The following is a 27,543-nucleotide window of genomic DNA, read 5'->3' on the forward strand; positions in this document are numbered from 1 at the left end:
GCAATGCTTGTCTTGTTTTTTGGAAATGTAGTCTCGCTCTGTCACCCAGGCTGGAGTGCAGTGGCACAATCTCAGCTCACTGCAACCTCTGCCTCCTGGGTTCGAGTGATTCTCCTGCCTCAGCCTCCCAACCGGGATTCCAAGTGTGCTCTACCACGCCTAGCTAATTTTTGTATTTTCAGTAGAGACAGGGGTTCACTATGTTAGCCAGGCTGAATTTGAACTCCTGACCTCAAGTGATCCACCCACCTCAACCTCCCAGAGTACTGGGATTGCAGGCATGAGCCACCACACCTAACCAATGCTTGTCTTTATTATCCACGGAAGAAAGTACATTTTCTCCTCCGAAGCCCAAGTCAGCATGAGGATGGCCCCATCCGGTTTGCCTTAGGGTAGAGTGCAGCCTCTGTGCCTCCAGACAACTGTAGAAGTGCCTGCAATTCCACTCAGCAGAGTATTTTTTTGCTAAGCACCCTTTGCTAAGTACTACCTATTAATTTCCTCTGGGTCAATTGAAAATGCCAGGGAGGGTAAATGTTAAATCCCTGATGGAAGAATGAGGCATCAAGGCCTGGGACTCTTCGTGCCTGAGGGAAGGTTGAGAAAGAACAGCCATTGCCAAGTGTGGGAGACCAGTTTCCCCAACTTCTTCAGCCAAAGACAGCTTCACAGGTGCCTTTCAGAGGAGCCCTGCACTGGGATTCACATAGTGTGGCTTGCAGGCAGCTCTTGGAGATGATGAGCCAAAGAGGATGGGGGACCTGCAGTTGCAGGCCACACGCTGTCACCGTGGCATCCAGCAGGCCATGGGGCCTGCGATGGGGAAAGTCACATTCCCCTAGGCATTCACACAGCAGAGTGTAGCTTCGTGGGGGTGGGTGAGGGGGAACCACCTCACAGTACAGGCAGAGCTGTGACTGCAGCCATTTCTGCCGTGTCCTGGAGAGACTCGCCCTGTCCCTGTAGAAATGGGTGTGCAGACTGGAGAGGCTCGGGCTGTCCCTGTAGAAATGGGCACCCAGAGCCCGTGGCAGTGTTTGAGCCAGCAGCGCCACAGGCCTGGTCTCCCTCAGGAGGAGGCCTGGCCATAAAGGAACTTGGTGTCTTCTGTGACCGGAGAGGGACAAGACAGGCTCTTCAGGACACCAGAGTAATTTGGGCACATTTTTGTGTGCCTTCTGTTTTAAAAGACAGAATTTAAGAGTACCTGGTGAGCCATTCACTACAGACTGGAAATTAGAATGGAGGCTGAGAGAGACATTTTCTCCAGGGCCTGCCGTGTCATCTTGATACCCAAACCCCTGAAGCTGCCACCTCTGTCCCCACAATAAAACAGCCCTGAGGCCAGGCGCGGTGGCTCATGCCTGTAATCCCAGCACTTCAGGAGGCCAAGGCAGGTGGATCACCTGAGGTCAGGAGTTCAAGACCAGCCTGGTTAACATGGCAAAACCCTGTCTCTACCAAAAATACAAAAATTAGCTGGGCATGGTGGTGCGTGCCTGTAGTCCCAGCTATTCAGGAGGCAGAGGCAGGAGAATCACTTGAACCTGGGAGGCAGAGCTTGCAGTGAGCCGAGATTGTGCCACTGCCCTCCAGCCTGGGTGACAGAGTGAGACTCCCATCTCAAAAAAACAAAACAAAACAAAACAAAAAAACAGCCCTGACTCCCTCTCCATATTCTATCATTATTCTATTACCAAGGACTCTGGGCAAAAGGCCAGCAATGACAGTGGCTGGGGCAGGGGCTGAAATGCCTACATAACTTTGCTGTATGTGCCTCTGGCTCTGAGGCTTGGTTTCCTTCCAGAAAACTGTTGGCTGTGCTAGGTGTCAGTTCACCCTTCTCTGGGGGAGAGGCTGGGCCTCTCACCAGCCCCTGGAGCCTCAAATGTGCTTCCTCACAGCTACTGGGGCAGTAGGCCCTGAACTGGGCCAAGGTCAGAGTTATTCTCCCTCACCCACGCTCACCAAACTCATACATGCCTAGCAACAAGGGGAAATGTGACAGGAGAATGAGCTCTACTCTCTACACACAGGTGTAGCCTCTGGCACCTTCGTGGCCTGGAAGTCTAATACAGTCCAGTGAAATGTGGAAATAGCTACAAAGCTAAAGTTACCTTTGGCTGCAGTGAACACACGAGACTTGGACTAAGCCGAGGCAGGTGGCAGGTCTGAGCCATGCACCTGACAAGGGAGACTGACAAACTGGACTCTGTTCAGAGAAGAGTGGAAAGGACAAACAAAATATTAGAACCATGAAAGCATTGAAATAATTATAAGAAATAATTGCAGGAGCTAGGGATATTTAGCCCAGAAAGGAGAAACATTAGGATGATTAACTTTCTTCGAAGATTTGATAGACTCCCGAGTAGAAAGGAAAACTAGGTAATGCTGGCCGGGCGCAGTGGCTCACGCCTATAATCCCAGCACTTTGGGAGGCTGAGGCAGGTGGATCGCCTGAAGTCAGGAGTTTGAGAACAGCCTGACCAATATGGTGAAACCTCTTCTCTACTAAAAAAATACAAAAAATTAGTCAGGCGTGGTGGCGGGTGGCTGCAATCCCAGCTGCTTGGGAGGCTGAGGCCCAAGAATCACTTGAACCCAGGAGATGGAGGCTGCAGTGAGCCAAGATTGTGCCACTGCATTCCAGCCTGGGCAACAGAGTGAGACCGTCTCAAAAAAAAAAAAAAAGAAAGAACACTAGGTAATGATACTAGCCCACACCTGAGTACTTAGCATATGCCAAGCACCATGTCAATTGTTTTACACACTTTTCTCATTTACTCTAAACAGCAGTTCTGTGACATTGTTATCCCCATTCCATAGTTGAAGAACATACCGAAAAGGTGAATGACTTATCCAAGGTCACATGGTAAGTGGTGGAGTCAGGATGTAAATCCAGGCAGTCTGCCGCATGTGCCTGAGATTGGCCTGCCATCCACAGACATTTCCCATGTGGGGCCCTCAGCAGACTTCACTGAAAGTTAAAGGCAGGCAGGACTGACAGCAGCACAAGGAAGAATTTTACCGGAAGTATTCCACAAGGGATATTGTGTGGATACTTTGGGTGGTGGTGAGCTGCAGAACAGTAGAGCAATTCAAGCAGAGGATGCAAGAGGTATTACCCTGAACAGTTTGCAAGGAGCATTACAGCAGCAATAGCACCAGGGAACTTGTTAGGGATACAACTTCTTGGACCACCCCCACCCCTGCCCTGAGACCCTGAATCAGAGACTCTGCAGCTGGGCCCAGCCATCCGAATTGTTCAAAGATGCCCTCCTGGTGATGTTAATACATGCTCAAGTTTGGAAACCACTGGCATGCAAGTGTCTGCACGTTTCCAGGGACTAGAAGACTGCTGCAGTCTTCTGCTTCCAAAACCCCTTAATTCTACAGAAGTAAGATGGAAATACAATTCAACGTCCACTCAGGTTTGCTTTTTCTTAATGTTCAGCACTTGCTATTGGTATCTTGAAAACAATCTATCAGGTGCTAAATTGTGTCCAGTTACACAATTTAGCACCTGATAGATTGTTTTCAAGATATTCAAAGGCCCACAGGATACAGATTTGGGAGGCTGTGGATGACCAGGAGGCAGCCTAGATTTCAGCCACCTCACTGTTTCACTGACTTCCAAGCCAGCCCCACATGTCCCTGCTCCTTGCTGGTTCACACTGTTCCTCTACCCATGCCTTTTGAAATCCTGCCTTCTTTCAAAGCTCAATTTAAATGTCACATTGTCCACACAGAGTGCCTAACACTGTCTGCGCCCACAGGGCAGTCTCCTTTTCTTCCTCCCAAGCTCCCCTGCTTCCTGGGTTCTCTGTCACTTCTGGGGTACTTATAGCTCTTGGTGCATTCTGTTTCCTCTCACAGGGATGCAGGCCTCTCTCAACAGTGTGCTCGCCTTGAGAGCAGGCCCCATTCGGTCATCAACAGCCCCACAGGGCCTGGCACACAATAACTTTGTGAGAAGTGACCAAAAGTAACATTTGCAGAAAACTGTGCATGCAACTGTTTGCAGGATGGACAGACACTACATGGCTGGTGAAAAGGAAGTACGCTGCAATTCACTTTTGAGCCCTGAGGTCTCTGCAGAACTTTGAGGTTTTTTGCAATAACCAGTATGAATATATGTGTGTAAACTAGTACGAAAGGGGCCTCAACCTCACTCACCCGCAATCCTGGTTGCCTTTAACTTCTCTTCATGTTGCTAATAATCACTGTTTTACAGCTCCTCGATGATAAGGAATGCTGAATGCTCTCAGAGCCAACCTTTGGAAGGATCCCATGGACCCAAGGAGGGAGAAGTCTCCAGTTGAGAGAGCAGAGAGGTCATCTATTTGAACACTGTCATAGCGACAGCAAATAAGGATACTGGGATAACAGAAACCAGGCCCAGTTTAGCAGTTCATACCTGTGGGACCTGGTATCCTGTGGGCTGTGGTGGACTGGTCCTGTGACCAGGATGGTGGTGAGACACTCTCCTCTTCCCAACGTGGGTTCCCAACCCCCAGGCTCCCAGAATGGACTCATTCTGCAGTGAAAGCTAACACTTTGATGGAGTGAAGAAGTATTTCTTTTTTTTCTTTTTCTTTTTCTTTATTTTTAGAGACGCAGTCTCGCTCTGTCACCCACGCTGGAGTGCAGTGGCGCGATCTCAGTTCACTGCAAGCTCTGCCTGCCGGGTTCACGCCATTTTCCTGCCTCAGCCTCCCAAGTAGCTGGGACTACAGGCACCCGCCACCTCACCCAGATAATTTTTGTATTTTTAGTAGAGACGGGTTTCACTGTGTTAGCCAGGATGGTCTCGATCTCCTGACCTCATGATGTGCCCGCCTTGGCCTCCCAAAGTGCTGGGATTACAGGTGGGAGCCACCATGCCCAGCTTGGAGTGAAGAAATATTTCTAATACCTGTCTCATCTGACGATGGCTTCAGTGGAGCGATCTGGGAGTTCTCAAACCCCAGAGCACCCTACTGTTTTTAGGACCACAGAGTACTACAATAACAGGAATAACAAGGAAAAGAGAGGCTCTAGACTAGTCATGAAAAAATTTCCCCCACCCTCGCTGCACCCTTGAATTCCTGCATAGCCTGGCACTGGGTGTCAACCATGACAGGTGTTCCACCAGAACCATGGGGCTTCCTGGTGTGCTGTGCCCTTTGGCACAGGGCCTGGCCCAGCCTTGCAAGACTTAGAGCCCAATGTTTCTGATTCTCAGACTAATGCTCCTGCCATCTAAGGGCACAACCCTAGAATTTAGGAACAATCGTAATCTCCCAAGCCATCACTGACCAAGGAAGAATAGAACAGAATAGAAATGGATGTGAAGCTGGGCATGGTGGTTCAGGCCTGTCATCCTAGCACTTTGGGAGGCCAAGGCCAGAGGATTGTTTGAGCCCAGGAGTTCAAGAGCAGGTGGGGCAGCATAGGGAGACCTCATCCAAACAAATCATTTTTAAAGTTATCAACCAAGCGTGGTGGCTCACGCCTGTAATCCCAGCATTTTGGGAGGCCAAGGCAGGTGGATGGATCACTTGAGGTCAGGAGTTCGAGACCAGCCTGGCCAATATGATGAAACTCTGTCTCTACTAAAAATACAAAAATTAGTCCCGCATGGTGGCAGGTGCTCATAATCCCAGCTACTCGTAAGGTTGAGGTAGGAGCATCACTTGAGCCCAGGAGGTGGAGGTTACAGTGAGCTGAGATCACGCCACTGTACTCCAGCCTGTGTGACACGGTGAGACTTCATCTCTAAATAAATAAATAAATAAATAAAAAGTTATCCCGGTGTAGTGGTGTACACCTGTGGTCCCAGCTGCTTGGAGGGGCTGAGGTGGGAAGATCACTTGAGCACAGGAGGTCGACGTTGCAGTGAGCTGTGATTGCCCCACTGCACTCTAGCCTTGGTGACAGTAAGATCCTGTCTCAAATTTAAAAATAAATAAAAATTTAAAAAAAATAAATAAATAAAAGAAAAAAAATGGCTGGGAAGTTAAGGTCAGTCATTCATCCTCCCCCCACCACATCAGGACCATTTTGGTGCCCCTACTCGTTGCCTCCCCTGCTCACCACCACCCTCGCTCAAGCCTTCTTGACAGCTCCCTGCCCTTCTTCCCTTTCAGCCTGGAGCAGCTGTGTTCTCTGTCCTACTTCTAACCAAAACCTACTCTCAGGAGAAGACTTGGTACCTTTCTTTATACTTGAGAGGACAGTCTGTCCTTTTATCTTCTAGTTATTCTATCATCAGTCCTTTCCTTATTATGAATTAGCAAACACAAAATCTTTGTTCCCCGGGGGAAAGAAAAGAATTTTAAGAGGTGGTTTTTCTCAGCCCCCTCAGCACCCTAGTCTATTTCTAACACCAAAAAGACAAAACAAGGGAGAGGAAAGGAGAAGGAGATGGAGGACCAGCTGCAGGAGAGAAAGGAGAAAAAAACGCACAGTGGGGGTGGAGGAAGATCTCTGACTGCTTAACGACCCATCCTGTGGTTTTCAAAGACTGAATAGAACAGCTATGAAAGTGTGAGCAATGACGAAACTGGAGAGATGGGGTTTTAACAAGATGCAAGAACAATCTGAGGACTGAGGGCCATTTCACCGTGAGCCCCCGGCCTGAGAGCAAGAAAGAAGAACTTCTGTCTTGAGGTAAAAAGATCTGTTGGGGACCTGGGGTCCAGGTGGAGGGACGGGATGGTTGACAGAACTGCTCAGGCAAGCACAGGCTTCCCATGAGGTCCCTGAGAAACCTGCCTTTTGGAGGGAAATGTCCTCTGTCCTCTGGACCCTGGGGAGAAGGTTATTTCTGCCTGCCAGACCAGCATGCTCGCTCTTCTTCCATGGCCATTCAGGGATCCTGGCCCCATTCTGACATTCCTCAAATGGAGGAATTCCTCAAATGACCAGAGGAAAGTTACCAAAGTTTAGATCAGCGTTCTGCTGGAGCTCTTCAAGGCCTGGGCTGAGACCAGCCGGAGGCGCCACGGGCTTGGAGCTGGCGCTGTGAGGCGCCTCCAGGGGAAGTTCACATCCTAGGCGGTTCATGTCGTGGACCTCTTGGAGGTCCATGAATAGATTCGTTCATGGGATTTGTGAATTTTGGGGAAAAATACATCTTTATTTTCACTAATCTTTAATTGAAAGTTAGCACTTGCTTCAGTTATGAATATAGACAATGAACCACAATAGAATTTGCCATCAATAAAAAACACAATTATTTTCAAATCTCATTACAGTTGTTATAGATTTCTCCAAATGACATTAACGCTCAGCACTACTACGGAATTACAACAGTTATTAGGCTGATGCCAGATCTAAAGAAGCATGTGTACTGCTCTATCACACATTCTTCTCATGTTTGGACAATTGTCTTGTCATCATTTGTTCGCTTTATTATCCCGTGTATCTTATTAATTTTTAAATGTTATTCTGAGGAGGGACTCCATATGCCTTCCCAGACCACCAAAGAGGTCCATGGCCCCTTTACCTCAGGCGCCTGCTTTGGTGTGTTGAGCAGGAAGCCCCAAATCTCAGACAAGAGCTTCAAGGGCCCCCCAGCCCAAACCTCTGTTTACTAACAAGTCTGGTTCTACTTTAAGGCAGTTGGGGTTGTGGAGATAGAAAAAGAAACCCCTTCACAGCAGCAAACGAGATCTTTCTGGGCATCTTTTTCAGTGTTGTGGGAGATCCGTATTCAGAGGTATTTGTGGAGCTCAGAGCTGACCTTCCAGCTCCTCTAAGAGGTTAGATCCGGGCTCCGGTGACAGAGGAAATGGAGTCTCTTTCTTGCCATCTTGTCCCCACCCTCCCCAGAAGACCTCTGGCAAAGCTTTATGTGTCATCTAACCGTCACCACATTCCTATGAGGGAGCTTTAAACACAAGAGCAATGTGAGACTGAGCGAGGTCCAGCAATGTGCCACAGGTCACACAAAGCTTGAAATTGAACCCAGGAGCCTACGAGACTCCAGGACCCCTCCGAGGGTGCGGGAGGGGAGAGTTTCCCGCAGTCTGTGAGCTGTTGCCTGAGAGAGGCCCCGGGCTTTGGGGCCACGGGAGCCCCGGGGAAGATCAAAGGTGAGGATGCCAACTGCACGGGCACCCTCCCCCCTGCCCGCGCTGGGGCTCACAACGTTTTAAGAGGGGAGACCCGCCCCTGGCGTGTAGTGGGCCCGGAAAACTCCCAGACTTTTCACGACCACCCGCTCTCCCCCTATTGAGGGCCAGGTGCCGCTCTAGTACATGCTGCGTCCCCAGGACCCACCAGGCCCAACTTTGCACCCCCTCAAGTCCCCTCCTAGTTTAGGCTTTCCCTGTCTAGCCCCCATGCTCGCTGGATGGGTCCATGGCTGGAGTGACCAACGCAGGGCAGGTTGGGGTCACTCGGCTTTGGCTGGAAGGCAGCGCCCTCTAGCAGCCAGAGTGCGGAATTAGCGCCGCCGGCTCCGCGCTGCGCGACCTGCAGCACACCAGGGTGCTCCCCTCCCGGGCACCAAGGTCACTTCCCAGAGCATCCTTGCTCAGACCCCGCCTCCCCCCAGCGCTGGTGAGTGGCCCACAACAGACTTACACGCTCTTCTTCAACTCAGCCCTAGGCACCGCGAAGCGTGGCCACTCCAGCGGAGTGACCGGCTGCATCAGCCCCTCCGAGCCTCTCTGCCTGTCCTCTGTCTCCTTGGAAGCGGTCCCTACCCTGCGCCCCTCCCATCCCGCTGCACCAGTCCCTTAGGAAACACGCCTAGAGAAGGGACACGACCTTGTCAACATTCCATGGCTACGTAGTGCGGAGCCAGGACTGGAAGGAAGCCCGATCTCCTCAGCCCACTCCCCACCTTAATTCACCCACCGTATTCTTCAGGCACCAGCTCCCCAAAGCCCACAAACATCTACGAAGGCCTAACTCCATTGCCATCTTGCAGCCTTTCCACATCGCTCATCCAGAATTTCTCCTTTCCTGCCCCTTGACACTTTATAACCGTATTGCTGTTCTTAGTACAGTCGTTCTTGTGTTACAGCTGTTCGTGAATGGATGAGTGGCTGTGAGGAGAGGGACAAAGAGGACTCCAAGAGAAAGACTCTCGTAACTTGGGTTAGAATCCTGCTCCCCAACTTAGGAGCTATGATTTTAAGCACGTCGCAAGGCTTCTCCAAGCCTCTACATGCTTCGTGCAAATAATAAATTTTAAAAAATAATAATGGCTTAGTGTTTTATAAGGACTAAACACAGTCTTGTAGGTAGATGTGCCTGGAACACTGTCCATTGATTCCAATATACGAAAGCATAAAAATAATCATAGCTGTCATTTATTGAGCCCTTACTCTCTGCCAGGCATTATGCTAAGTAGTTTACACAGGTTACCTCATTTGACCCTCACAACCCTAGGAAGAAAATAGTTTTTCACCATTTTATAGGTCAGTAAACTCATTTTCAGAGAGGTTAAGAAACTTGGGGGCCGGGCGCGGTGGCTCAAGCCTGTAATCCCAGCACTTTGGGAGGCCGAGACCGGCGGATCACGAGGTCAGGAGATCGAGACCATCCTGGCTAACATGGTGAAACCCCGTCTCTACTAAAAAATACAAAAAAAAAAGCTAGCCGGGCGAGGTGGCGGGCGTCTGTAGTCCCAGCTACTCGGGAGGCTGAGGCAGGAGAATGGCGTAAACCCGGGAGGCGGAGCTTGCAGTGAGCTGAGATCTGGCCACTGCACTCCAGCCCGGGCGACAGAGCGAGACTCCGTCTCAAAAAAAAAAAAAAAGAAAGAAACTTGCCCAATATTACACAGAGAGTAAGTGTCAAAGCCAGATCTCAGACATGCTGGTCTGACTCTAGAGACCACTTAACCACGAAAACGTCTTTGCCTCTGCTGTGTTAGTGATCTCTCTGTGCCCCATGGTGCCTGACACATTATAGATGCTCCGTGTTTCTGAAATATGTCTATTTATTAAAGGCTGAGCATAGTGCCTGGCCTAGGAGCCTAAGAAACTTGACCAAGTCATGCAACTATTAAGTTTTCGGACCAGGATTTGAACACAAACACTCTGGCTCTAGAGTCTAGGCTTTTTAACCATAATTCTGGGTTGAACGAATAATTGCAATCCTTCTTTATCTTCCTCTTTGAATCAAATGATGCTTTGTCACTAAATATTCCATGTTTCAAGAGTCACCAGGACATTCTGGTATAGCATGAAGGTAGGATAACACAGGAGAGGGAGCAAGAAGAGGTCAAGACTAGGGGAAAGGACATTGGGGTCATACCATGAGCCGCTGCTGGGATGTTTTATTAGGATTGTGACAAATGTACAGATAAGTACAGACAAAATTAACGATCGTCTCTACTTAGATTTTCTTTTATGTTTCTTAATAGTACTGTATAGTTTTTAATCCTCTAAGTCCTATTCGAATGTTGTTACATTTTTCTGGACATTTCATGGGTTTTTTTGGTTGCTATAATGAATGGAACTTTTTCTTCTACCATATTTTCTAATAATTATATCTAGGAAAATTAATAATCTTATGTATTAATACCTTAAATTATATTTATATACACTAATTTAGTTTTATTTTATACAAATTATAATTACATAACATTCTATTCTGTGGATCTGCAATAATTAATTCAACCATTCTTACCGGTGGGTCTTCACCTGTTTCCTTTTTTTGTGGGGGCAGGAGGGCGACGAAGTTTTGCTCTGTTGCCCAGGCTGGAATGCAGTAGTGTGATCTTGGCTACTGCAATCTCTGCCTCCCAGGTTCAAGCAATTATCCTGCCTCAGCTTCCTGAGTAGCTGGGATCACAGGCACCTGCCATGATGCCCAGTTAATTTTTGCATTTTCAGTAGAGCCAGGTTTCATGTGGGCCAGGCTGGTCTCGAACTCCTGACCTCAGGTGATCCGCATGCCTCAGTCTCCCAAAGTGCTGGTATAACAGGTGTGAGCTACACACCTGGCCTTCAGCTGTTTCTATTTTTTTGGTATTATAAACAATGCTGCAGTGAATATCCTTGTACATATATACTAGCACACTCATACTTTTATTTCTGTAAGCTATAGCCTAAGGGACAGGGTATGTGCATTTGAAATGTTCCCCCAAAGCTCCATAACAATATATAGTTCTACCTAGAGTGAATGATTGCACCTATTTCTTCTTACCCTTACCAAAATTTGATTTATCAATCTTTTAAATTTTTGTTCATTTAACAGGTGGTAATTCTGAAATTCTGAACTCTGAATTTTTAATTTGTACTTCCCTGAATACTTGTAAAACCAAAAAACTTTTTATTCCATATCCTCTTTTGTGAACTGCCTATTCAGATACTCTATCTTTTATTGTTTTTAATAATTCTTAATTAAGTTTCTTGGGTTTTCCAGATGTAAGTTATATCATATATAAATAGTAATACATTTGCCTTAAGACTTCCAATATTTATACCTTTTGCTTTATTTTCTTGTCTAAATGCAATGGCAAACACTTCCAGAACAATGTAAAATAAGAGAAATAATAGGAAGCATCTCTGCCTTAAATTATCCTATATTTTGCCATTAAATATGATGCTGAAATTTTATCTGAGATATACATTTCTCCATTATATTGAATAGTATTCATCCATTACCATTTTACTTATGATTTTAGTGGGAATTAATGTAAGACTTTATCAGAAGGCAATATTGACTTTCTTTTTTGATCCAGTAGTATGTTAATTAATAATTTCCTAATATTAAATCATCCAAAAATTTCTAAAAACGAAACCTCATTCCATTTGTCACGGTGTGTTATATTTTTAATATCTTGTAGGACTGGTTAATTTTTGTGTGTGTGTAATTTTTGTTTTTGGTTTTCTTGAGACAGGGTCTCACTGTCAACCAGGCCAGAGTGCAGTGAAGATCATACCTCACTGCATCCGTGAACTCCTGGGCTCCTCCCACCTCAGCCTCTTGAGAAGCTGGGACTACAGGTATGCACCACCATACCTGGCTAATTTTTGTATTTTTTTGTAAAGACAGGGTCTCACCTTGTTGCCCAGGCTGGTCTCAAACTCCTGGGCTCAAGCGATCCTCCCACCTCAGCCTCCCAACGTGTTGGGATTATAGGCATGAGGCACCACACCTGGGCCTTTTCATTTTTAAAAATTTAAATAAAATATTATAAAACAGAATACAGCGGCATATGAAACGAGTAACATACTAGGCTGGGCGTGGTGGTTCACGCCTGTAATCCCAGCACGTTGAGAGGCCAAGGTGGGTGGATCATGAGGTTAGGAGTTCAAGATCACCCTGGCCAAGATGGTGAAACCGCGCCTGTACCAAAAATACAAAAATTAGGCGAGTGCAGTGGCAGGTGCCTGTAATACCAGGTACTCGGGAGGCTGAGGCAGGAGAATCGCTTGAACCTGGGAGGTGGAAGTTGCAGTAAGCCGAGATCGTGCCACTGCACTCCAGCCTGGGCGACTGAGTGAGACTCTGTCTCAAAAGAAAAGAATAACATACTATGACCAAATGGTTTCAGTTTTTGTTTGTTTGTCTGGGACTGCAAAGATGTATCAATTTTAGGAAATCTATTAATGTAGATCACCATCTTAATATATCTTAAAGAAAAATAATATCATTTTAGTTGATATTTAAAGGCAATTAATAAAACATTCACATCCATCCTTGACATTTTAAAACTCTTAATAAAATAGAAATAAATGTATATTCCTTAACATAATGAAATACATCTCATTCTCAAAGCTACTATAATACTTAAAAAGGAAACATTTAAGCATCCCCCATTAAACTTAGAAAAAAGACACAGATTCATTATTACCATTATTATTTAATATTTTTCTGGGGACATTAACCAACACAATTAGAAGAAAGAAATCAGAGATATAAAACAGAAAAAGAAGTAATTATCATTATTTACACATAATATGATTGCATGACTGGAAAATCCAAGACAATCAACTGAAAAATGATAGAATTAAGGGAGGGGAGCTGGATATGAAATTAATATCTAGTAAAAAAATAGCCTTTCATATATGAACAATGAAAAATTAAAAGATATAATGAATGATATAAAGAGACTGAAAAAACAAGTTAAAAGATACAATGAGTGGAAACAACAGATGCTGGAGAGGACGTGGAGAAAAAGGAATGCTTTTACACTGTTGATGGGAGTGTAAATTAGTTCACCCATTGTGGAAGACAGTGTGGGGATTCCTCAAGGATCTACAACTAGAAATACCATTTGACCCAGCAATCTCATTACTGGCCATATACCCAAAGGATTATAAATCATTCTATGATAAAGATGCACACGTATGTTTATTGCAGTACACAATAGCAAACACTGGGAACCAACCCAAATGTCTATCAATGATAGATTGGATTAAGAAAATGTGGCACATATACACCATGGAATACTATGCAGCCATAAAAAAGGATGAGTTAATGTCCTTCGCAAGGACATAGATGAAGCTGGAAACCATCATTCTAAGCAAACTTCACAAGGACAGAAAACCAAATACTGCATGTTCTCACTCATGAATGGGAATTGAACAATGAGAACACATGGACACAGGGCGGGGAACACCACACACCGGGGCCAGTTGGGGGGTGAGGGCTGGGGGAGGGATAGCATTAGGAGAAATACCTAATGTAAATGACAAGTTGATAGGTGCAGCAAACCAACATGGCACATTTATACCTAAGTAACAAACCTGCACAAGGCGCACATGTACCCTAGAACTTAAAGTATATTAAAAAAAAAAGATATAATGGGTAAAAGATGACATTTTCAATAGTGAAAAAGAATATGAATTACTCAAGAAACAAACTTAGCTAAGAAATGGACAAGGACTTTATGAAGAAAACTTCTATACATACCTGAGACACATATATTTGAAAAATGAATATCACATTCTCGGATCAAAAGAATCAGTGTCACAACAAATTCAGTTCTCCCTAAGTTAAAATATAAATTGAACATATCCCAATTTTAAAATACCAATAGGACTTTTTCTTGGTGGTACACACAGTAGGAAGGGCAAGACTAGGCAAGCTGATTATAAAAATCAGAAAAATACATTTATAGAAAAATTCTTGTTTTCCCCTTTTAAATTTTAAATGCTGTGAATGTAATTACCTATTCGAAAGTTATAAACTACAAAACTTTATATTTTTAAAACATATATACACAGAGAGGATTTTTTAAAATAAAAATATTTAGTTTATATACATAATTGCAATTTGCCCTTTTTGACCTAATGATATATCATGAATATCCCTCCAGGCCCATATTTATAGAAGTATCTCATTCTTTTAATATATATAATATTTTATTGCATAGATTAATTAAAACTTATTAAACCATTTCCCTATTGATGAAATTCAGGTGTTCGTTTTTCTTCAGTTTGTTTATTTTGAAACAGGGGTAATTTTTCTTAGCCAGGATTAGAAGGCATAACTATAAAAAGTAAAACAAAAATGCTAAAAGAAAATTACAGCCTCAATTGGAGGGAAACTTTCCTAAACAATGCAGGAAACCCAGACAACTTAAAGGAAAATATGATTAGATATGTTGTATTTAATTACATAGAATGTAAATTTTCCTTGTGAAAAAAAGCATCATAAAGAGAAGAGACAAACAACAAATTGGGAGAAAGTATTTGCCTAAAGAAATGGCAGATGGGTTAATATCTCTAATATAGAGAAAGTTCCTAACAGTTGAGTTAAGAAATATAAAGAATATGAACACACAATTCACAGACAAGGGAATACTAATGACCAATAAGCATATGAAAAGATCCTCAACCTCACTAATCATGGAAATGCAACATAAAACAGATTTAATTTTTCATCTATCAGATTGGCAAACATTTTAAAGTACAGATAATACCCAGAGCTGGCAAGGGCATAAGGAAATGTACACTATTAAGCATTCTTGGTGAACATGATTCTCAACAGTCTTTTTGGAGAGCAATCTGTTTATAGTAGAAAAAAGTTTTAATCCTCATATTCTTTGACCCAGCAATCCAATTTAACTTAAATATATATATATATATACATATATATGAGAAAACAGCCTTTAGTGTCTCCCTACGTCTCTCCCTTCCCCGTCCTCCCAGTATATCTCACTTGGTTTATCACCTCAATTCCCAGCCAGTTGGACTCTCATGCCCAAGCCCTCCTCTACCTCCATCATACTCTAGCCAATCAAAGCTAGTGCCTGGGATGGGGAGATGGTCTTGGAGCCCTGGAAGGCTTTGTCTAGTGGGTCCCCCTGTGCTTTCAGGAGACTGAAGCCAAGGATACCAGCAGAGCCAACATTTGCTTCAAGTTCCTGGGCCTGCTGACAGCGTGCAGGATGCTGATGGAACCTGGCAGAGGCTGCTGTGCCCTGGCCATCCTGCTGGCAATTGTGGACATCCAGTCTGGTGGTGAGGATAGGCCCTAGAGCAGAGACGGCCATGGGGAGGATCCTGGGCTTGTGGGAAGGGCTGGATCCCATGATTTTCTCTGATGGGGAAACAAAGGACTCACTCTTCTTTTTTGAGGGAGTCTCACTCTGTCACCCAGGCTGGAAATGGTGCGATCTCGGCTCACTGCAACCTCCACCTCCCGGGTTCAAGCAATTCTCCTGGCTCAGCTTCCTGAGTAGCTGGGACTACAGGCATATGCCACCACACTCGGCTAATTTTTGTATTTTTAGTAGAGACGGGGTTTCACCATATTGGTCAGGCTGGTCTCCAACTCCGGCCTGACCTCAGGTGATCCTCAGGAGCCCGGCTGACTCACTATTCTTGACATTAAGGAAAGGGTAAAAAATACAGTGTCTTTTTCTTTTTTGTTAGAACTGATACTACTGCCTCTCTATCAGACATTCTGCCTCTGCCACGTGTTTCAAAGAGCCTGGTAATCTGTGCCTCAACCTAAGATTCCTTTAGGTTCCTATATACTACAAATTTATGAAATCCAGGTTTGAGATCCAGATACTGTAATCTTCATTAACTTCAGCAGCTAGTTTAACCACTCTGTGCCTCAATTTGTGTATTTATAAAACGGGAACAGTAACACCTGTCTCTACGGCTATACTGAGGATTTGATATATGGAAAAGCACTCTAATAGAGACCCTATAGAAGTTCCAGCTGGAAAGTAGAAATAAAATATAAACCATTTTGGAGTTAATCAATGGCTGGGATTGCAAGTCTCCCTCAGATACGGGTCTTGTAAGACCCATATCTCTTACTCTTGTAAGAGAATTGCATTTAATATGTAGGGGGAAGCCTCCATCTCTGCCTCTTCACCATTTTCATGTGAGTGATTTAGTTTACTGTGTATACCAAGAGGAGTCTTACAAGGAAAAGCAAGTCACAGGGGATCAAGCTGCCAAGGGAGTGGGGCTGGCAGCCTCAGCATCTGCCTGATGAGTTTTTAGCAGACAGCTGGATGTAACCAAGGTTGGGGTTTTGCAAGGATCCATCATAGCGGGAGTAAAGCTAAGGGAGCTGAGGGTGGATATAAGGGAGAGATTATAGTAATGGACTACAAAATATAAACTACAGAAGGAAACGAAGTTTGAGGAGAGTGAGGGGTAGTACAAAGGTGGCAGGGCCAACGCACTGGAAAATTAGGTCAGAGACACCCATTGAGCCGAAACATCCTGGGTTAACCCAACTATTTTCTCCACTTCTGTATCCAGGTTACAGATTACTTACAGGGAAAATCATCCAGTCGGCAGATTGGCACCATCAGAGTCATGGTCTTTGGCTACCAATGGTCCCTCAATAATCAGTCTGTTTCTCCAGTCCAGTCTCACTCCATTTCCACACAGTGGCTGTTTTTAATCATCTCCGGTATTTCTGTGGTCTCTCTCATCCTGCATTTCTTAGAAAAACTTTTACTCATCCTTTAAGTCTCAGCTCCAGCACTAAATTCACTGTGAAGTTTTCTTGACTCTTCAGACTCAGGAATCTCTAAGATTCCTCAGTTATAATAACTGTGGAATTAAATTGTAATTTTTTGCTAATCTGTTTTTACGTTAGGCTTTAAACTCTGAGAGTGGCCAGGCATGGTGGTTCATGCCTGTAATCCCAGCAGTTTGGGAGGCAGAGGCAGGAAGGTTGCTTGATGCCTGGAGTTCAAGACCAGCCTGGACAACATAGTGAGAATCTGTCTCTACAACACAAAAAATTAGCCAGGCATAGTGGTGCATACCTGTATTGTTAGCTATTCGGAAGGTGGAAGCAGGAGGATTGCCTGAGCCCAGGAATTCAAAGGTGCGGTGAGTTATGATCATGCCACTGCACTCCAGCCTGGGTGACAGAGCAAGACCTTGTTTAAAAACATTTTTTTTTAATTAAAAATCCCCGGTCATCTAATGGTTAGGAAAAAAAGGTCTGACAGTGGGGCTCATGTCCTAGTCATCATTGCCCCAGCAGGGCTTGGCAGGGTGAATACCTAAACATATTTGTTAAGTGGAGGAACAAATAAACCTATGAATGGAATGGATGCTTTGAGCATATTATTTAGTCCCTTAATTTTCATTTTCCAGATGAATAAACTACTGCCCAAGGAGTTAGGTAACTTGCTTACAGTCACACAGCCATCGATAGAGCTGTAATTTGTATTTCCTGTCTGCCAGCACTGCTGCCAGGTTCTGCTTCAGTCCTTCCTTGAAGACTTCTGGTGATAAGGAGCAGTAATGGTGAAATTCAAAGAACGCTACCTGACCTCTGGGTAATTCTTCCCTTTCCATTCCAGGATGCATTAACATCACCAGCTCAGCTTCCCAGGAAGGAACACGACTAAACTTAATCTGCACTGTGTGGCATAAGAAAGAAGAGGCTGAGGGGTTGGTTGTGTTTTTGTGCAAGGACAGGTCTGGAGACTGTTCTCCTGTGACCAGTTTAAAACAGCTGAGACTTAAAAGGGATCCTGGGATAGATGGTGTTGGTGAAATATCATCTCAGTTAGTGTTCACCATAAGCCAAGTCACACCGTCGCACAGTGGGACCTACCAGTGTTGTGCCACAAGCCAGAAGTCAGGTATCCGCCTTCAGGGCCATTTCTTCTCCCTTCTAGTCACAGGTGAGTCTCTAATACCCCTAATGCCACCAGGTGGGACACTAAGCAGGGTTGACAGCTGATGATGTAACCAGATGGTTCGGGTCCTGGGTAGGCAATTTCCTTCTTCCTCAATCCTTTTCCAGCATTCCCATTGGCAGATGCTGCCTTTCTTCAACATGCACATACAAACATAAACTCATTTTTTCTTTAATTTTAAAACTCTTACTGGGGTGGCCATCGCATTTTTATTGACAGGGAGATGGTGACACAGGGGTTGAAGAGATTTGTCCAATGCTACTCACTGACCGGTGAAAGTAAAAACAGATAGAAATTAGGGGCCGGGCGCGGTGGCTCAAGCCTGTAATCCCAGCACTTTGGGAGGCCGAGACGGGCGGATCACGAGGTCAGGAGATCGAGACCATCCTGGCTAACACGGTGAAACCCCGTCTCTACTAAAAATACAAAAAATTAGCCGGGCGAGGTGGCCGGCGCCTGTGGTCCCAGCTACTCGGGAGGCTGAGGCAGGAGAATGGCGTGAACCCGGGAGGCGGAGGTTGCACTGAGCTGAGATCCGGCCACTGCACTCCAGCCTGGGCAACAGAGCAAGACTCCGTCTCAAAAAAAAAAACAGAAATTAGGCCTCCTGGCCAGGCACGGTGGCTTATGCCTGTAATCCCAGCACTTTGGGAGGCTGAGGTGGGAGGATCACCTGAAGTCGGGAGTTCAAGACCAGCCTAGCCAACATGGAGAAACCCCATCTCTACTAAAAATACAAAATTAGCCAGGTGTGGTGGTGCATGCCTGTAATCTCAGCTACTCGGGAGGCTGAGGCAGGAGAATCACTTGAACGTGGGAGGCAGAGGTTGCAGTTAGCTGAGATCGCACCATTGCACTCTAGCTTGGGCAACTAGAGTGAAACTCCGTCTCAAAAAAAAAAAAAAAGGAAAAGAAATAAATTAGGTCTCCTGATTCCCAATTCAGAACTCTCCCAGAAATGTCGCTATATTTCTAAATTCAGGCAGACAAAGAGATTAGGTTTGAGATAATATGAGTATCTGTCTTAAGGAGCATTTAGTTGGAAGAAACAGAAACCCATTCAAGGTACCATAGATTAAAGGAGGAAAAAATAAAGCAAAAAGTACAGCTGGCCCTCATGAGCTCTAGCTCCTGGAATCAGAAACTAGAAAGGGGACAGGACGCAAAACAGTTACCATTTCAAACTCTGAGGCGGCAACGCCTCTGGCTTCTGCATCTGTCTTTTTCACTCTGTGCATGCTCCCCCTGCTCCATTACTACTTTGGCATGTCCTAAATATGGCCACTCCAGCCCCAGCTTTATGTGGCTTCCTTCAGTCAAATTGTGCCCAACAGAAAGTGTCTCTCTGTGTTCCTATATTCCCAGACAACAGAGCAAGCCTCCACAATTCTGTGAAAAAAAAAAAAAGTTTACCTGGCTGGGCTCTGTGGCTCACGGCTGTAATCCCAGCACTTAGGGAAGCCGAGGCAGGCGGATCACGAGGTCAGGAGTTTGAGAGCAGCCTGGCCAATATGGTGAAACCCCATCTCTACTAAAAATACAAAAAACAAAATTAGCCGAGCATGGTGGCACACGCCTGTAGTCCCAGCTACTTGGGAGGCTGAGGCAGAAGAATTGCTTGAACCCGGGAGGTGGAGGTTGCAGTGAGTCATGATTGCGCCACTGCACTCCAGCATGGGTGACAAAGACTCCGTTTAAAAAAAAAAAAGTTTACCTTGAATTATATATTCAGCCAAACTATAAACCAAATGTAAGGAAAGAAAAAAGATACTATCACGAGACACAACGACTCAAAAAAATTTGCCTTCCATGTGATTTTTTCAAAGAAGCTACTAGAGGATGTGCTTCAGTCAAACAAGAAAGTGAATCCATAAAGGAGATAAAATGAGATACAGGAAACAAGGAATCTAACAGGGAAAAGGAAATTCTAAGCTGGACACAGTGGCTCATGCCTGTAATCCCAGCACTTTTGGAGGCCAAGGTGGGAGGATCACTTGAGCCCAGGAGTTAGAGAAAAGCCTGGGCAACATAGGGAGACACCATCTCAAGTGGAAAAGAAAAAAAAAAAAGGAAATTCTACAATTAAAAAAGGGCAGTTAGTCCAGAAGAGAGCAAGAGAAAGAAGACTCTGGAAGGGAAATCTCTAGGAGGTAAAAATGGAATTGATAGATCATCTTTCTAAAGGCACATTAAAGACTCAATAAAAGGATTAAAGAAATGGATATGGAAAACTCTGCCAGTAAAAAAATAAAATCAGGCTCTAGAAAAAACTACATTTTACAAAAGAAACATAGCACACAACTTGATTCTGCAAAAAATCCAAATTAAAATCCAAATTATGTAAACATGACTAATTTAAATAAAATTTGTGATACAATTATTTTTGCAAGAATGCAGACAAGGAAAATGGGTAAAAGTATAACCTTTATCTACTATAGCAGAAAGCCAATAGAAAATGTCTACATTTTATCACTAGGAAGCAGCAATATGAGCATATTATTTAGGAATATAAGACATCTCGAAGAGTTGGCAGTGGTTGTCTCAGACGATAAGCCTAGGAGGATAAAAGGGCACTGCTATTATTCTCTAAGAACTTACAACTACCTTACTTTTTTTTTTTTTTGAGACGGATTCTCACTCTGTGGCCCAAGCTGGAGAGCAGTGGCACGATCTTGGCTCACTCCCAGGTTCAAGGGATTCTCCTGACTCAGCCTCCCAAATAGCTGGCACGCGCCACCACCCTTGGCTAATTTTTTTGTATTTTTAGTTGAGACAGGGTTTTGCCATGTTGGCCAGGCTGGTCTCAAACTCCTGACCTCAGGTGATCTGTCCGCCTTAGCTTCCCAAAGTACTGGGATTACAGGTGTGAGCCACCGTGCCTGGTCTATCTTACTTTTAAAGAAAAATAAGTATAAATTACCCACTTACCACCACCCTCCCCCCATGAAAAACTGGCCCAGAGCCTTTGAACAAATGTTTTTAATCACCTCCTCCGGTTCCTAGTTAATTCAAATGTTCAACTTGTTTAGTTTGATTGACTTTCTTCCTTGCTTCCTGCTGTCTTCCTGTCTGACCTAGCTATAGCATTCAGCACTTCTGACTATTCCCTCCTTCATCAAACTGTCATCTCTAGTGGTTTCTGTGACTGTATTCCAATGGTTCTCTACCAGCCTGGCTGTTCTTTTGTCTTCTCTACTTCCTCCTCCCACCTCTCAAACATGAGTATTCTTTCCCCAAGACTCACTTCTCATCACTTCAACCTTGTCTCTTTACTCTCTCTCCCCAGTTCTCATCTACCCATGATTTAAACCAGTATCTCAATGCAATTGACCACCAAATCAACTTCTCCAGTTCGAACCTCTTTCCTAAGTTTTAATTAAACGTTTAAACTAACAACTGTACTCCTACCTCCTAGATGCCCCACCATTTCCTCAAACTCACTATCAAAGCTATCCTCCTGAGATCCTGTTTCTGTTCATGACTGAAGTCACCTTTGGTTCCTCCTTTTTTCTTAACCCCCAATTCAGAGAGTTACTAAGTACTACTGTTTTCCGCACAGCAGTACTTTGTTATTCCTTTCCTTCCAAAGGTGTTTTTCAGGTCTTCATCACCTCACACTTAACATATTCCAGCAGTCTCCTAACAAGTGAGTCCCCTGAGTTCAGCAACTGTACCCTATTCACCTTTATATCTCCCACACCTACCACAGGGCCTAGCACTGAGCTGTTGCCTAATAAATGGTCCAGCAACTCTAAATACTGTTTCTGCCTCCAATCCATTCTACATACTGACACCAGCTTGTCTTTCCAAAATGCTAATTGGTACATGCCACACCACTCAAAGTTTTAATGGCTTCTCAGTCTATGGGATGAAGTCTAAATTACTGTAGGCTGGCACTACAGACTCTATAGCATTTCATTATATTTATGTGAATACATTGCTTCAGTTAAACTGCACTAGCAGATACTCCTCTTTCATTCATCCAACAAATATGTATTGTGCATCCCACGCCCAGTGCTAAGCCTTGGAGAACAGAATGAGGTACAACACAGTCCTTGCTCCTTTTAACCTAAAATTCCTGTTCTCCTAATACATTGTTTTGGTTGTGAAGATTCTCCCTAAGAAAGAATGCTTTTCTCATCTTCTCAGCATATTTAAGTATTAGAGTAAGCACATCTAGATGGTTCCCCAAATGTGGAAATTAGGTGCATTTTGGAAAGTAAAACTGGTGAAGAGGAGACAGGTAACAGATAATAAACAATGTCAGCTGTGTGGGGTGGCTCATGCCTATAATCCCAGCACTTTGGGAGGCTGAGGCAGGCAGACCACTTGAGATCAGAAATTTGAGACAAGCATGGCTGACACGGTGAAATCCAATCTCTACTAAAAACACAAAAATTAGCCGGGTGTGGTGGCACGTGCCTGTAACCCCAGCTACTTGGGAGGCTGAGGCAAGACAATCACTTGAATCCAGGAGGCAGAGGTTTCTGTGAGCTGAGATTGTGCCACTGCACTCCAGCCTGGGCGACAGAGCCAGACTCTGTCTCAAAAAAATAATAAAATGGCCGGGTGCGGTGGCTCAAGCCTGTAATCCCAGCACTTTGGGAGGCCGAGACGGGCGGATCACGAGGTCAGGAGATCGAGACCATCCTGGCTAACACGGTGAAACCCTGTCTCTACTAAAAAAAATACAAAAAACTAGCCGGGCGAGGTGGCGGGCGCCTGTAGGAGGGCGCCTGTAGGCGGGCGCTACTCAGGAGGCTGAGGCAGGAGAATGGTGTAAACCCGGGAGGCAGAGCTTGCAGTGAGCTGAGATCCGGCCACTGCACTCCAGCCTGGGCCACAGAGCGAGACTCCATCTCAAAAAAAAATAATAATAATAATAATAATAAAATAAAAAACAGTGTCTGCCATTTACTTACTGTGGGCCAGGCATTGTGCTAAGTGATATTATATTATTTAATCTGCATGGTCTTTTGAGCTATTGTGCTGTGATAACTCAAGCTTGAAGATAATTTACGTTTATCCAACTAGTATATGACGGATAAAAATCCAGATCTAGGCCAGATGCGGTGTCTCATGCCTGTAACCCCAGCACTTAGGGAGGCCAAGGCAGGTGCATCACCTGAACCCAGGAGTTCGAGACCAGCCTGAGCAACATAGTGAAAACCTGTCTCTACAAAAAAAATACAAAAATTGGCTGGGTGTGGTGCCACATGCCTGTAGTCCTACCTACTAGGGAAGCTGAGGTGGGAGGATCGATTGGGCTCGGGGCTTGAGGCTGCAGTGAGCCACGATCACGCCACTGCACTCTAGCCTGGATGACAGAGCAAGACCCTGTCTCAAAAAACAAAAACCAAAACAAACAAACAAAAAAAACCCAGATCTATTCCAAAGGGCAAGATTTTAACTGATGCTAAATTGCTTGACCCACTCTAGAAAATGGGGCTATTTGGGGATACCCAAGTCCAAGGTAACTAAGCTGTTTCAGCTATCTCTGTGGCAAAACTTTAGAATTACTTTAAGGTCTATCTGCATCCCCAGTGTCTGACACACAGGAGATTCTATTTATGGCTGCCTAAGTACATCATCATTACCCACAATGTTAAAGATACTCATTTGGGCAACAAATTACGGCGGGAGGAATCCTTGGAGATCATAAAAGAGATGCTATGATATGATGCGAAAGGAGGTACTGATGATTTCTGAAACCCTCCCCTGATATGTGATTCTCTTTTGAACCAGAGACAGGGAACTACACAGTGACGGGACTGAAACAGAGACAACACCTTGAGTTCAGCCATAGTGAAGGCACTCTCAGTTCAGGCTTCCTTCAAGAAAAGGTCTGGGTAATGCTGGTCACCAGCCTCGTGGTCCTTCAAGGTATGTCCAAAAGAGCCATAAGCACCCCAAGCAATGAGGGTGCTATTGTATTTCTGCCATCTTGGTTATTCTCCAGGAGGAGAAGGTTGGAAAGGAAGGCCAGAGGGAGAGGAAAATGTTACTCAAGCCCTGGTTATCCATAGGAAAGTTCAAACCAGTTTCACTGATCCAAAGGCACTAAGAAGGAAGACAGATAAATCAGACTTTCCAAAGGGTAGGAGGTAAGACTTATTAGGAAAGAAGGCCTGTGAGAGAGGCAAGTTAGTACAATCACCTCTACTCGCTGTGTGAACACAGGACTACAAGTTGAAGCAACAGATTTTTCACTATTAGAGGAAGAACAAGAGACAGACTTGGTTTGGAGATGGTTTTTTGTTTTTTGTTTTTTTCAGATGGAGTCTCGCTCTGTCACCCAGGCTGGAGTGCAGGGGCACAGTCTCGGGTCACTACAAGCTCTGCCTCCCAGGTTCACGCCATTCTCCTGCCTCAGCCTCCCGAGCAGCTGGGACTACAGGCGCCCTCCACCACGCCCGGCTAATTTTTTTTTTGTATTTTTTAGTAGAGCTGGGGTTTTCACCATGGTCTCGATCTCCTGACCTCATGATCCGCCCGCCTCGGCCTCCCAAAGTGCTGGAATTACAGGTGTGAGCCACCGTGCCCGGCCTGGAGACGGGTTTTTTAACATTGCAGCTCCCCAGCAAAGGCTGATGGCCAGATTGAGTATATTAAACACATGTAGCCGAGTCTTCTGAAAACCATTTACCAATATGGATTGGCGTTTTCCCTATTAGATAATAAAAGTGAAACTTCCAATAATTTGTCATTGTTTTTGCATAATAAGCACCAGATTCAGGTTTTTGCCTGTCCTTGGCATTCTTGTTTTTTTTTTTTTTTTTTTTTGAGACGGAGTCTCGCTCTGTCGTCCGGGCTGGAGTGCAGTGGCCAGATCTCGGCTCACTGCAAGCTCCGCCTCCCAGGTTTACGCCATTCTCCTGCCTTAGCCGCCCGCCACCTCGCTAGTTTTTTGTATTTTTTAGTAGAGCTGGGGTTTTCACCATGGTCTCGATCTCCTGACCTCATGATCCGCCCGCCTCGGCCTCCCAAAGTGCTGGGATTACAGGCTTGAGCCACCACGCCCGGCCGTCCTTGGCACTCTTAACTCCATTTTATTTAGGCATTCCTCAAATCAGTACCACCGTTTTGAGTGGCATCAGAATGTAAGCTCTATATATGTAAGAACTTCGTCTTCTTTACCCCAACAAAAAGTCCCACACATATAGCACGCTCTTAATAAATTTTTAAAGAACCTGTATGATGAATCAGATGCTTTACACATGATGATTCTAACCTTATACAACCCTTGCAAGCAAACATCCCCTGGTTACTCATCAGGAAACAACACAAGTAAGTTAAACAGGGCCTGGTGCGGTGGCTCACACCTGTAATCCCAGCACGTTGGGAGGCTGAGGCAGGCAGATCCCTTGAGCCTAGGAGTTTGAGGCCAGTCTGGCAACACGGCGAAACCCCATCTATACAAATAAATAAAAAATTTGTCACACGTGGTGGCACACACACCTGTAATCCCAGGCTAAGGCACGAGGATCACCTGAGCCCAGGTTGGTTCACGTTGCAGTAAGCCATGTTCATGCCACTGTACTCCAGCCTGGGTGCCAGACTGAGACATTTTCTCAAAGAAAAAAAAAAAAGAGTTAAATGTTGCCTGTCACAGCAATTAATACAGATCCTTCTCACTCTAAAACCTTACACTCAGTAATGACCTACTATATGCAAAGCACCTCTTACCTCCCTTACCACCCCATTCATTCTGAGATTGACTCCTCCCCTTTCCAGAAACAGGACCACCTAAATATTTCCTATTCCAGTCCCTTATCTGCAAGTCATCAAAAGAAAACAGATTTCAAAAAGAAAACAGACCTTATCCGTAATCCTTGATGAGGATCTCCCAAATTTAAGCCTCCGCCAGTTTTCAGGAGGAAACATGAATATAAAACAGTCTGACCATTTAGACATAATTTTTTATTAATTTTAAATTCCCTTGGTTAGGCTACTGTAACCAGTAAAATACATTTTATTTTAGAATAAAAATTCTAAAGGGTAAATTGAGTCTAGCCATACAACCTACTACCAGTTACTATCTCTGATTCCCAAGTCATCCAGGAGAAAAAAAAAAAAAAAATCTGGACTTTTTTTCCTTTTCCACTCAGGTGAAGAGAATGAGCTTTTGAATCCAATTTTTTGTTTTCTCCTGTATTCAATTCAGGTAGCTTTAAAGTTAACCAAAGGAAAAAACCAAAGCTCAATATTTGATTAAACGAGAAAATATACACTACTTAGAAGCTTTCTTTTCTTTATCCTTCTCCCCCAACTCAAGGCTTAGTAGAATTATGGAAAGAGGTAGTATTCAGTAGAACAGTACACATGTTTTTTCAGGTCCAGAAACACCACATAGATCAAGTTATCATGCTTACATGTGGGGAAAAGGAGGAAGGAGTTTCCTGGATCTCTGTGCCTCAGCTCATGAAGCTAATTTCAGTGAATATCCTTGTCTTATCACTATGCCAACAATTCAGAGCTATACATGGAAAACCTACCTTCAACTTTTTGAGTGGCATCTATTGCTTCTTTGATTGTCCCTTCCAGCAAGGAGCGATTAAAGACTAGCCCCCTTCCCACTCCCACCGGAATCAGATTTGCTCAAGATTACAACCCTAATTTAGTAATGTGTGCAATACATAAAATAGTTCCCACTTTCCTTTTCCAATCCCTTTACAGTCATGAGGGCCTATCAAACACACATCTCAGGACAGGTCAGACTTCATTATATCAGGTATTCTGTTGCTATTCTAAGTCATAAGGCAGTAATACAAACTTTCTTTTTCTTTCTACAGCTTTGTAAGCCTTGTGCCAAAAGAAACTTTTTTAAAAAGCTACAGCACGATGAGTCTGACTCTAGCTTAGTATGTTTCTCATTACAACAGGCACAGAGAAGAAAGCAACAGGGCATAGGGGAAGAGATGCTAAATATACCAAGAATCTGTGGAAATACAAGCTGGGGCAAATCAGTGTGATCCTTGACTTTGCTGCTCACCATCAGAGCAAACCTGCCTTCTTCCCTCCTAAGCTCCAGTAAATAAACAGAACAGTTTTCACCAAAGTGGCTGGTATAGTCCTCAAATATTGGATAAATATGTGCGTTTTTGTACCCCAGAACAACTTTTCCTCCCTCCTCCTCAACATAGTAAAATAAGTCAAACAAAATGAGAACACCAAATTTTGGGGGAGTAATTTTTTATTTAACACTGTAAAGGAAAGAGAGAGAAAACAAGCAAAGATAGGTAGGACAGAAAGGAAAAAGCCAAACCCAGTGACTGACTTGGCATGAAAATGAGGAAATGCAGACAGACCTCAACATTCAACAACATCCACACAGCACTGCTGGAGGAAGAGGAAGATCTGTGCAGACCAGGAGCACCACAGACTACAACTGCCCAGCTTCAACTAAACACTTGTTAACCTCTTTGGTCATTTCTCTTTTTAAATAAATGCCCATAGCAGTA

At 44.5% G+C, this 27,543-nt stretch overlaps 2 protein-coding genes across 2 annotated transcripts in view; one reads left to right on the top strand and one right to left on the bottom strand.

Annotated features, from left to right (window-relative positions):
* The window catches only part of PDZK1 (PDZ domain containing 1), a 49,354-nt gene extending 40,714 nt beyond the window's left edge, over positions 1-8,640 (bottom strand). The window contains exon 1 of the mRNA XM_011951268.1: positions 8,572-8,640. The gene's annotated coding sequence lies outside the window, so the exon portion shown is untranslated. The remainder of the gene's footprint in view (positions 1-8,571) is intronic.
* Positions 6,538-27,543, top strand: CD160 (CD160 molecule). Its single transcript, XM_011951265.1, has 6 exons — positions 6,538-6,651; positions 11,846-11,951; positions 15,272-15,416; positions 17,741-18,067; positions 23,828-23,965; positions 26,875-27,543. The coding sequence occupies exons 3-6, from the start codon at positions 15,344-15,346 to the stop codon at positions 26,880-26,882; spliced, it is 546 nt and encodes a 181-aa protein (XP_011806655.1). The 5' UTR covers positions 6,538-6,651; positions 11,846-11,951; positions 15,272-15,343; the 3' UTR covers positions 26,883-27,543.

This window comes from Colobus angolensis, unplaced genomic scaffold (genome assembly GCF_000951035.1).
Source record: "Colobus angolensis palliatus isolate OR3802 unplaced genomic scaffold, Cang.pa_1.0 Scaffold317, whole genome shotgun sequence".
Taxonomy (NCBI): Eukaryota; Metazoa; Chordata; class Mammalia; order Primates; family Cercopithecidae; genus Colobus; species Colobus angolensis.

Excerpts from the sequence above, each read along its gene's own strand:
- CD160 (XM_011951265.1), top strand. The coding sequence starts at position 15,344 with ATGCTGATGGAACCTGGCAGAGGCTGCTGTGCCCTGGCCATCCTGCTG. Across the intron at positions 15,417-17,740 it reads TGTGGACATCCAGTCTGGTG|GATGCATTAACATCACCAGC; the intron begins GTGAGGATAGGC and ends TTTCCATTCCAG. Across the intron at positions 18,068-23,827 it reads CTTCTCCCTTCTAGTCACAG|AGACAGGGAACTACACAGTG; the intron begins GTGAGTCTCTAA and ends CTTTTGAACCAG.